This window comes from Trichechus manatus, unplaced genomic scaffold (assembly GCF_000243295.1).
Source record: "Trichechus manatus latirostris isolate Lorelei unplaced genomic scaffold, TriManLat1.0 scaffold00033, whole genome shotgun sequence".
Classification (NCBI taxonomy): domain Eukaryota; kingdom Metazoa; phylum Chordata; class Mammalia; order Sirenia; family Trichechidae; genus Trichechus; species Trichechus manatus.
The window spans coordinates 11,386,640-11,399,324 of NW_004443969.1; the positions used below are offsets into that span (position 1 = coordinate 11,386,640).

The 12,685-nt window shown below is 38.1% G+C and overlaps 1 protein-coding gene across 1 annotated transcript in view; it reads left to right on the top strand.

Annotated features, from left to right (window-relative positions):
* THSD7B (thrombospondin type 1 domain containing 7B) overlaps positions 1 to 12,685 on the top strand; it is a 1,037,490-nt gene that overhangs the window by 381,908 nt on the left and 642,897 nt on the right. Inside the window, exon 4 of the mRNA XM_023730207.1 lies at positions 9,966 to 10,214. Coding sequence (XP_023585975.1) covers positions 9,966 to 10,214 — 249 coding nt within the window. The remainder of the gene's footprint in view (positions 1 to 9,965; positions 10,215 to 12,685) is intronic.

Genomic DNA, 12,685 nt, shown 5'->3' on the forward strand with positions numbered 1-12,685 from the left:
ATTTGATGTTCTAGGGTTTCAGGATTGTTGATTCTCTGTTTGGCTTAGTTTTTCGGATCTTTGTTGTGGAGGGACGGCGTGGTGCTTCTGCCTAGACCGCCATCTTGCCGGAGTCCACACTTAGGTGTTTTATACATTAGAGCTTGTAACAAGCAGTTTCTCATGTGGATTAACTGTAAACAAAGCTTAGGTCTATACAACAGAGGTATTTGATTTTAGTCTTGGCTATTCAACAATTTGCGCACTCATCTATATGCTCTGTGATCTATGTCAAAAAATTTGGAAGACAGCTTCCTGGCCAACCAATTGGAAGAGATCCATATTTCTGCCCATTTCAAAGAAAGGTGATCTAACAGAATGTGGAAATTTTCAAACAATATCATTAACGTCACTCACAAGTGAAATTTTGCTGAAGATCGTTCAAAAGTGGTTGCAGCAGTACATAGACAGGAAACTGCCAGAAGTTGAAGCCAGATATAGAACCAGACATGGAACAAGCTATATCATTGCTGATGTCAGATGGATCTTGGCTGAAATCAGCGAATACCAGAAAGATGTTTACCTTTGCATTATTGATTATGCAAGGGCATTCGACAGTGTGGATCATAACAAATTATGGATAACATTACAAAGAATGGGAATTCCAGAACACTGAATTGTGCTCCTGAGGAACGTGTATATAGACCAAGAGGCAGTCATTCGAACAGAAGGGAATACTGCATGCTTTAAAGTCAGGAAGGGTATGCATCGGGACTATATCCTTTCACCATATTTATGCAGTCTGTATGCTGAGCCAGTAATCCAAGAGGCTGGGATATATGAAGAAGAATGCGGCATTAGGATTGGAGAAAGACTCATTAACAACCTGCAATATGCAGATGACACAACCTTGCTTGCTTAAAGTGAAGAGGACTTGAAGCACTTACTAATGAAGATCAAAGACGATGGCCTTCAGTATGGATTGCTTCAAAACATAAAGAAAACAAAAATCCTCACAACTGGACTAATAAGCAACATCATGATCAACAGAGAAAATATCGAAGTTGAGGATTTCATTTTACTTGGATCTGCAATCAATGCCCATGGAAGCAGCAGTCAAGAAGTCAGAAGACATACTGCATTGGGCAAATCTGCTGCAAAAGACCTCTTTAAAGTGTTAAAATGCAAAGATGTCACTTTGAGGACTAAGGTGTACCTGACCCGGTCCATAATATTTTCAATCACCTCATATGCATGGGAAAGCTGGACAATGTATAAGGAAGACAGAAGAAGAATTGATGCCTTTGAATTATGGTGTTGGTGAAGAAATATAAATATACCATGGACTGCCAAAAGAATGAACAAATCTGTCTTGGAAGAAGTATAGTCAGAATGCTCCTTAGAAGCAAGGATGGCAAGACTTCATCTCATGTATTTTGGACATGTTATTAGGAGGGACAAGTCAGTAAAGTATAGTGTAGGGGGTCAGTGAAAAAGAGGAAGACCCTCGAAGAGATGGATTGACACAGTAGCTGCAGCAATGAGCTCAAGCATAACAGCGATTGTGAGGATGGCTCAGGACCAGGCAGTGTTTCGTTCTGCTGTACATAAGGTCACCGTGAGTCGGAACCGACTCGATGGCACCTAACAACAACTACATTCTGCAATTTTGTTGTGTGCCCATTAGTGGATCACTTAAATTCTCTGGCCCTCAGTGTCTTTCTGTATAAAATGAGAGTAGTGACCTACACCTTTGATGGTTCTGATACTGCTTTCTTCTTTAACGTTTTACTCACAAATACGTACCTACATATCACTCCTATTACCTTGTCTAAGAATTTTGGAGAAATAAAGTCTGTTTTATTCTGAGACTTGCACTACATTTTAAATCTCTGTTGAATTATGTTTTATAGTAACAGCAAATGATCACAGTACTAAAAACATTCCACTTTGATATAACATCACTCTCAAGGATATTCTTTCTCAAGAATTTAATATCAGAGTGTATGTGTGTGGTTATCTCTATAGAATAATCTCTCTGGTCCACATAAGCAACTGAACAGTGTATTGAAAATATAATTTCATGCTGCCATTTTAAGTTTACTGCATAGTTTCAGGATTCTTACCTAACAAAAAGTTTGAATTTATATAAATAAAAAGAAATGAAGAGGCATTTAAATAGCTCACTTTTATTTTACCGAGAATTAGAAAGAAAAGTTTTATGTATCTCAAGGAGTAATCCCCCATTCATTGTAAATACTAAATTCAGTAAATATCGTTCATGGGATACAAGATATAAGTTGCCCATTTTAAGTTTCTATCTTATGTTAATTTGGCAAAGGAATTTTTTATAGAAATAACTGCAAGTGAAATAAACAAAATAAATGAATACAGTCAACATTTACATAGAAAAAATATTTTGATACAAATTACTGGAAATGTAGTATTATTATTTGCTAAAGAGGTTATAGAGAAAAGAAAATTCAATTTTTTCTCAGCTAAAACTTTTCGGTGATCATTAATATTTTTTCTTAGTAAATTTAAACTACATTTTTATAATAGTGTTCCAGGCAACATTTATAAAACTCTGCTCACTCAAATGTCTTTGTTTGCTAAAGCTTACATGGCAGTAGGCAGCTGTGCTCACTTCTTGGTCGGTTTTCTGGCATATACATGTTTTCCTTCTTCAAGTTATCATTCTTATCATTTTTTTTTTTTTTTTCACATAGTCCCATTAATTTGACTTGTGGCAGAAAAATGCTACCAGTTTGGAGTTAAAATCATTAAAAGAAATAGTGTATGTTCCATTTGATTTCCCAAATCTATCCTGTTTTCAGCATATCTCAGTTTTGGTTCATTTCTCTTCATTTTTCCATTCGTATTTTACTCCTTGGTGTTATGTAATGATGTGATATAGCAGTCATTCTGTAAGTTAGAATCTGTGAGTTCTAGCGGCAACTGTTCCCTTGTTATTTTCCTGTATCATTTGGGTAATCTACCGTATGGATAGCAGTGTCTTTGGTAAATAATTGGACTTACCAGGCTTTTGAATGGTCCAAATGTTTTATTAAGATTCTATAAAGTGCTTTCTTAGTTTGTTGCAATTTCACCTCTATAAAAACAAACTTTTTAACTGTAACACATATTTTTGGAATTAGTAAATTCTGTAGACAAATATTGCATGATTTATAACAAGAGTAATATAAATATAAATATATCAACAAGTGGGTACTAAACTAATACATTTTAAAATTACTTCTAGTCTATAGTTTCTTAGTTTTTCATGTGTAGAGTTGATTTAACTCTCTAGGGGTAACTTAATTTATATATCGAATCATTATAGGGCTTTAGCAAAGCTTTGTGTCAAATACCTTTTTAGGTTTCTGGTTAAACATGGCAAAATGAACACGACCTTTTATTTCTGTTGTATTCTAGTACCCCACTTAAATGACAGTAAAGGATACTTTGCCTAGACAACCCCAAAGATTCCGCAAGAAAGCTACTAGAACTAATAGAAATATTCAGCAGAGTAGCAGGATATATGATCAACATATAAAAATGAGTTATATTCTTATACATCAACGAAGAGAACTTCGAAAAGGAAATCAGGAGAACAATACCATTTTTAATAGCCCCTAAAAAGATAAAATACTTGGGAATAAATCTAACCAGGAACTGAAAAGATCTATACAAGGAAAACTACAAAACACTGTTGTAAGAAACCAAAAGAGACCAACATAAATTGAAAAACATACTATGCTTATGAATAAGAAGACTCAAGATTGTGAAAATGTCAATTCTACCGAAAGCTATCTATAGATATAATGCAATTCCGATCCAAATACCAACAGCATTCTTAAATGAGATGGAAAAACTAATCACTGACTTTAACCTTTATGTGGAAAGGAAAGAGGTCCTAGATGAGCAAAGCATTATTGAAGAAAAAGAACAAAGTAGGAGGCGTCACACTACTTGACCTCAGAACCTGCTATACTGCCATGGTAGTCAAAACAGCCTGGTACTGGTACAACAACAGACACATAGACCAGTGGAACAGAATTAAGAACCTAGACGTAAATCCATCCACCAGTGGTCAGCTGATCTTTGACAAAGGACCAAAGTCCATTAAATGGGGAGAAGACTGTCTTTTTAACAAATGGAGTTGGCAAAACTGGATGTCCATCTGTAAAAAAATGAAACAGGACCCATACTTCACACCATACACAAAAATTAAATCAAAATGGATCACAGACTAAATATAAAACCTAAAACCATAAAGATCATGGAAGAAAAAATAGGGACAATGCTAGGAGCCCTAATACATGGCATAAATAGAATACAAATCATAACAATGCACAAATACCAGAAGATAAACTAGATAACTGGGAGCTCCTAAAAATTAAAAACTTACACTCATCAAAAGACTTCACCAAAAGAGTAAAAAGAGAGCCTAGAGACTGGGAAAAAAGTTTTGGCTACAACCTATCTGACAAGGGTCTAATCTCTAAAATCTATGCAATACTTCAACTCCTTAATAACAAAAAGACAAATAATCCAATTAAAAATGGCAAAAAAATACGAATAGACACTTCACAATTCTCACAATCATTGGCCATTATAGAAATGCAAATCAAAACTACAGAGAGATACCATCTCACCCCAACATTACTGGCACTAATCAGAAAAACAGAAAATAACAAATGCTGGAGAGGTTGCAGGGAGATTGGAACTCTTATGCACTGCTGGTGGGAAGGTAAAATGGTACAACCACTGTGGAAAACCATATGGTGCCTCTTTAAAAAGCTAGAAATAGAAATGACATACAATCCAGCAGTCCCACTCTGTAATTGTTAAGGTTGTGTGTCAACTTGGCTGGACCATGATTCTTAGTGATTTGACAGTTTGGCAGTTGTATAATGATGTGATCACCTCCATGATGAGGTTTGATATAATGTGATGACCCCCATGATGGATCTGCTGTGAGTAGCCAGTCAGTTAAAGGGGAGTTTCCTTGGGGGTGTGGCCTGCGTCCAATATAGGTTGACTTTCTGACAAAGGATTTTGCTGCTGTGGATCCTGCAGCTGGCTCCTCTTCATCTGACTACCTGTTCTTGGGAAATGAGCTAGCAGCTTATCTGCTGTCTTGCCTGCCAGTCTTGGGATTTGTTGATCTTCATAGCCTGTGAGCCAGAGCCCTGCTGTCTGACCTGCCAATCTTGGGTTCACCAGCCCCTGTGGCTACGTGAATCAGGAGAAACCTCCAGCCTGACCCAAGGACTTGGGACATTCCAGCCTCTACAACCATGTGAGCCATTTCCTTGATATAAATCTCTCTCTCTATATATATATTTGTATGCTTCACTGGTTTACTTCTCTATAGAACACAGCCTAAGACACGCTCCTAGGAATATATCCTAGAGAAATAAGAGCCATTACACAAATAGACATATGCACACCCATGTTCATTGCAACATTATTCACAATAGCAAAAATGATGGAAACAACCTAAGTGCCCATCAGCAGATGAATGGATAAACAAATTATGGTACATACACATGATTGAATACTATGCAACGATAAAAAACAGTGATGAATCGGCAAAACATCTCACAACATGGATGAATCTGGAAGGCATTATACTGAGTGAAATAGGTCAGTCACAAAAGGACAAATATTGTATGAGACCACTATTGTAAAAACCCAAGAACAGACTTACACACAGAAAAAAAAAAAACAATCTTTGATGATTTCTAGGAGAGGGAGGGATGGGGAGGAGGAACCACTAATTAGATAGTAGATAAATGTTAACTTTGGTGAAGGCAAAGACAACACACAATATAGGGAAAATCAGCACACCTTGACCAAGGCAAAGCCATAGAAGCTTCCTAGACACATATAAATACCCTGAGGAACGGAATTGCTGGGGCTGAGGGCTGGGAACCATGATCTTGGGGACATCTACGTTAATTGGCATAACATAGTTCATAAAGCAAATGTTCTACATCCTACTTTGGTGAGTGATGTTTGGGGTCTTAAAAGCATGCAAGCGGCCATCTAAGATACATCTATTGGTCCCATCATGTTCAGAGCAAAGGAGAATGAAGAAAACCAAAGACACAGGGAAAATATTAGTCCAAAGGACTCAGAATCTATGAATTTTTACCTTGCATGAAAAAAGGGACTTTGTAGGTGTGATTAAATTAAGGATCTTGAGAGGGAGATTTTACTGGATTATATAGGTGGGCCCAATGCAGTCACAAGAGTCCTTACAATAGGTAGTCAGGAAGTTTAGAGTCAGAGAAGTAGATGTGAGAACAGAAGCAGAGGTTGGAGTGATGTGAAGCCACAAGTCAAGGAATGTGTATAGCCACATTCTACATGTTTGAAATATTTAATAATGTAATGGGGTTACTTTTCTGTTGATTTTTATTTTATTAAGAGTTTCTGTCCTTATTTTGTAAATAAAGAGGTTTCCTTACATTTACAGTAAAAGTAAGAATTACTATTTTTTAGTTTCAAAGATTTCCTTTATATTTGAATGCTTCTGAAGTAATTTACAAATGGCAACTGCTTTATAAATGTCAAGGGGGTATAATTATTATAGCATCTCTTTTTTAAAAATCAACAGTATATACCTGTTTCATAAAAAATTCACCCTATCTTCTCTGATAGGACTGATTGTGATTTTTGTGTGTGAACAGTAATTTCTGTTGTATGCTTTAGTTTATAAGCTGATTTCACTTTCTCTAATGGTTAAGACAACTCTGGAGGTGAGCAGAGAACAATTTATTATTTCTTTTCTACAGATCATGAAACTGATCATCCCAGAAATTAAGATCATATAAGTTTATTGTTATGCAAAATTTTGAACCCAGATAATTTTGATTCACAATCTAGTGCTCCTCCAAAAGAACATCAAATTTGTTGCTGTCAAGTCAATTCTGACTCATGGAAACCCCATATGTTACAGAGTAGAACTACTTCATAGGGTTTTCTTGGCTTTAGTCTTTACATAGTAGATTGCCAGGGCTTGCTTTCTTGGCACTCCAGGGTGGATTCACATCTGCAACTGTTTGTGCAGTCTCACTGATCAAATTAGACCAGAGCCTGATGTGATAAATTTTATTATTATTTTTATCCAAAGGGTGAGTTAGTGAAAATTGCATTAATAATAAGTAAATATGTAATCGGTGTCACATACACCCTTTCTTGGCAGGGAAAACAAGACATAGGAACCCTTTCCAAAACTGTGAAGGCCTTGATGGATCCCTGCAGCTCCTTGCAAGTTTTGTTACTGTTCTAGAATTCTCATCCCTTCTACTGGTCCAGGAGGCAGAGTCAGTGCTGGGGGAGTGAACAACAGAAGTGAAAACTGCTAAATTGAAAGAACTGAACCATCACTTCATCTGTAGACTGAGAACTAAGTAGTGCAGGGCCTTTTTTAAAAGAGAAGAAGAGAGTCCATTTTGGAAGTTGAGACTATTTTTCTAAAAATGTACACAAGTTGTAGAATTTTATTACATTTCCAAAAAGTCAAAGTCTGAAAACTTCTTATTGATCAAAAGCTTTCTGTCTGCCTCACAACAGAAAGAGGTGGCCCCTCACCCTGCCTCCACATTGCAGTGATGGTGATGGTACGTTCTGTATTAAAAAAAAAAAAAGCAAACCCATTGCTTCGAGTCCATTCCGACTCATAGCGATCCTATAGGACAGAGTAGAACTGCCCCATAGGGTTTCCAAGGAGCGTCTGGTGGATTTGAACTGCTGATCTTTTGCCGAATTCTTAACCACTACGCCACCAAGGTTTCCTGGTCTGTATTAGGAAGGGCATTTTTGAGAGGTTCTTCCTAGTGCGCTTTGGATCTCAGGCTCTTAAAATGACATATCTGAATGAGTAATGATAATAAGATATGCATTACCTTTTTCATATGGGAAGGAGTTAATATGACCTAAATAGATTTTAAAAAATAAAATATTGGACCAAAGTTTAGTCTTATATCATGTTACCTTTTTCTCTATGAAAGTAACAGTAACTCTCAGCTTAATAAGGAATATCAGTATGGGAATTTCAGTATAAGTTCCTCATCAATATGGCCAGATGTGAGCATATTTTATTCTTCCCTGCACATCATTTTATAAATCATTTCTCCATTGGTGACTCCCTTGCTTTCATGTTTTTCCAAGTCAAAAACCTGGAAACAATTTAAGTCTTCTCCCTCTTTTTGACCACACATAGAGGAACCATTACTGAATCCTGTTCATAGCTCATTATTCCGCCAGATTTCATAGGCCCAGTTTGGAAGTCAGTAGCTGAACACTGACCCTTTCTTTGGTTTACATTTCTGTCAAAATTGCCCTTTTTCTCCCCAAAGTAATGAATGCCTTTAACTAAATAAGGAAAGGGCTAACAATGAGGAAGTGAGAAAAAGATGCCAATTAGTATTTGAAATGTTATCTCCCTATATAACTCTAACAGATTTTCTTCCACTTAAGATCGTTTAGTGCTCAGGATTAAATCTAAGCTCCTTAGCTGTAACATGAAGAATTTCCAGAACTGCTTTTGAAGAACTCACATACCTAACATCTATCCACTTTGCTAGCTTGTAAATGTTTAACAGCCAGTTCTGGGACGGGGGGTGGGGGTGGTGTTGGGTCATGGTAGGATTCTTTGTAGCATTTGTCAATTTAAGTAGTGTAAATACTTCCACCTTGGCCAATTTTAAGCTACTTATGTGAAGTCAAATGGCTTGCAAAATTCCTGATAATTTAACGCTTAGCTCTTGTGTCAGCTCTGATAAGACATTGGTTCCCAGCTCATGAGGTGTAATTTCAAGACTTTGGAAATGCAGTTCCCTTGGCTTAGAATAGTAGTCCCAGTGTGCCTGAGAAGCACCCATTAATCTTTTAAAATACAGCTCAGATATCCTTCTCTCTGAGTTCCCCTGCCTTGCCAGGTGGTCTATCACTGCCTCATCAGTGTTTCTTCTCATCATTATAACATTATCACATATCTTTTTATTTATTTACCTGTTTCCCAGTTAGATGTTAGTACTTGATAGCACCCGAATTTCGCAGAGGAGGAAATTGATGCTCAACAATTGATGCCTCAGAGTATGGGAAGCATAATCAATATCACATTTTTTAAAATAGCCCAGTATTTACAAGTATGAATAGATTAACACTCTAAAGCTTGCATTTACAGAAGCAAACTGCCACATCTTTCTCCCACAGAGCGGCTGGTGAGTTCAAACCACTGATCTTTCGGTTAGCGGCTGAGTGCTTACCACTGTGCCGCCAGGGCTGGTTTAATCTGAGACAAATAATTTAAGCTCCCTGAGCCTAAGTTTTCTCCATCTGTGAAGTGGATGTAGTAATATGTAAACTTGTAAGATTGTTGTGAGAAAGTGTCTGTGAAGTGCTGCACGATGTGGTATCTGGGACCCAACCAATGCATGGTATTTGTAGGTCAATCATAGGTGAGAGCACATTGGACAAAGTACCAGGTGGACCTGCCTTGAAATATGTGTTTTACAAGAGTGAAAGAGCTTCACTGTTTCAGATGAGATAGAGTGCACATTCTTAAAATATTGTACCCTTCCATATTCTGTCATGATGCCTTTAACATTTTTTTAAATCCTCCTATTTGGAAATTTGGGAGTCCCTGGGTGTTACAAACCATTAAGTACTTGGTGGCTAACCAAAAGGTTGGCAGTTTGGGGTTTACCCAGAGGTGCCTCAGAAGAAAGACCTGGTGATCTGCTTTTGAAAAATCAGTCACTGAAAAACCTAAGGAGCACAGGTCTACTCTTACACACATGGGGTGTCCATGAGTCGGTCACAGTTGACTCGATGGCACCTGTTGTTTTTGTTTTTGTATTTGGAAGCTTAAAGCAGATTTCAATTTTGTTTTTTATAGTAGGCACTTCATAATGTTGGTTGTGTCTGTTTAATCGATGGCCTCCTGTTTTCTGCTTCTGTTCCATCAGCCTGTGCATGCAAGACTCCTTCCCTTTGACCGTTCAATCCTGCCTCATGCCGAAAGACTGTGAAACCACCGAGTGGTCCTCCTGGAGTCCTTGCTCTAAGACATGTCGCTCAGGGAGTCTTTCTCCCGGTTTTAGGAGTAGGAGCCGGAATGTGAAGCACATTGCCATTGGAGGTGGAAAGGAGTGCCCTGAACTTCTCGAGAAGGAGGCCTGCATTGTTGAAGAAGAACTTTTGCAGCCCTGTCCCAGGTATTGTGCATTCTTTGGCGTGAGTATTTAATGTTGTGTATGACCTTATTTGATGTGGTGATGGGGCTGCTAATAACAGAGCTGTGTTGCACATTTATTGAGTCTCTCCTCAGTACACAAGTTCCATACTAGGTATTATAGGGTAGTGGGCTAAGAGTGTGGCTTTGATGCTGGGTTCAAGTCCTGTTTCTGTGACCTTCTAACTATGGGAATTTTGGCAAGTTATTTAATCTCTCATGCCTTAGGTTCCTCATCTACTAGTAGTACTTACTTCATCTAGCACCTGGCAATTCATGAATACTCATTATCTATTATTACTTGACATATCTCAGTTAATTTTTATAACAAACTAAAAAGCCATTCCTAGCCTCCTCATTTTGCAAATGAGGCAAATAATGCTTAGAGAGATTAAATAATTTCCAAGCTTATATAGTTAATGAGCTGCAGAGCTCTGAATCTAAGCCAGATCTGTCTCCAAATCTCATGACCATTTAGTGGAAATGTCTCTATTCCGGAGTCCCTAGGGAGATAGACAATGTTGGAAAAAGTGTTACTATAGGCTACTAGCTATATTTTAATGTCTTGATATTGGTTATATTTTGCCTGGTTATAAAGCTCCTGGCAAAAGCCTCCAGTGTATTTTCTTTTCTTTGGGTTTTTGGCCCAGACTGATCATGAGAGAAGTGAGTTCTTCGAGGCTGGCTGTTCAGAAGTCTGTAGTGGATGGATTTGTGGTGATTCTTGGTGATTCCTGATGGACAGATGCCCAAATTGTATCTGGAAAATCTGTAGCTATTTAAGATAGACATTTTCTAGTAGTTTCTTATAATCTTTAAGTGTTGAGGATCGTTTTTCCAGGAAAAATAAAATGAGGCAAAAAAACTTCTTCTAGTAATTGATCATCTGAGGATATATGAAGGGTTAGGTGGGTTGCAAACTCAACAGGTGCTATTGACGGCTAAAGCCAGGCTCTTTCTTACACATGAAAGGGGGGTGTTTTGGGCGCAGGGGTGTTGGAGAAGTAAGTTCCTTTTGTCAGATTCTCAGCCCACCCACTCCGCCAGCCTCACCATTTGAAGCAGTGTTGATTGAACACACTTCTTACATTCTCATTGCTTATTTTTTACTAAGATGACCCTGTCTTAGGTTGGGTTCTTGAGAGAAGTTTGGGTGTTTGAGAGAAGCAAAACCAGTGAAGCATATATATATATATATATATATATATATATGAGAGAGAGAGAGAGAGCAAGAGAGAGAGAGATATTTATCTGTTTATCTCAAGGAAATGGCTCACAAAGTTGTAGAGGCTGGCAAGTCCCAAGTCCATGGGTCAGGTATCAGACTGGAGGGTTCTCCTCACTCACATAGCTGCCGGGGCTGACGAACCCAAGATCAGCAGGTCAGATGGCAGGGTTTGGCTCACAGGCTATGGAGAGCAACGAATCCCAAGATGGGCAGGCATTAAGGCAGGCCGATGGCTCAAGTCCCAAGAACTGGAGGTCATATGATGAAGAGCTGGATGTAGGATCCAGAGTGAGTAAAAGCCAGTGAGCTTTGCCAGTATCCATATATTTTGGATACAGGCCACACTCCCATGGAAACTCCCCTTCAACTGAATGGCTGATCACATCAGATCACATCATGGAAGTAATTACGATGTGTCATAAAATGGAGGATAACTACATGATTACATAACTGTAAAATTATATCATTGCATAACTGCCAAATTACATCATTATGTAACTGCCAAATTGCATCGTTACATAACTGCCAAACCACTGAGAATCATGGCCCAGCCATGTTGACACACAGCCTTAACCATCACAGTCCACCCCTTGCCAACTTGACACCTGTATACATCTCCTTAAACCATACACAGTCTAAATACAGACAATTACGAAGTCATACTTGCTCCTAACATGATACAACTAACATGCATACAAGCAAAAAATGCACTAGCCCCATTTACATATTTTATAAGTGAAGGAAACAAAAATATGTGATGCACACATGCACAGACAGAATACTCATAACAAGTACAGTCCATGCTTCTGCAACTGGTCACCTAGTCGTAACCAGTAGTTAGAACTACCTTCTTCTACCACCCATTCCGTATTCCCTTTACCCTAAGTAAGCACCTCAACTGGTCATGGTTCTTTACCTGGTGGGGTGACCCAAACCTTCATTCCTTATACTTCTCATTCTGTCAGAATTGTAGAGAAGTATCAATTATGCAATCACCCAGAGCCTCTTTTCTCACCAATACTTGTTCTATTAGTGGTAATATTTTGTGTATTTCTATTGCTCCCTCATGCCATGGATTAGCAGTACCGTCCTTACTACAGGAAACAGAATCATCAACATCTTTAAGACTAACCAGACTTGAGAACCAGTTCATAAAATTCATCCTTACAATTTTGTTTCTCTAGAACCCCTCTCCCGATAAGAAATGTCTTAGGCTGGGCTCTCTA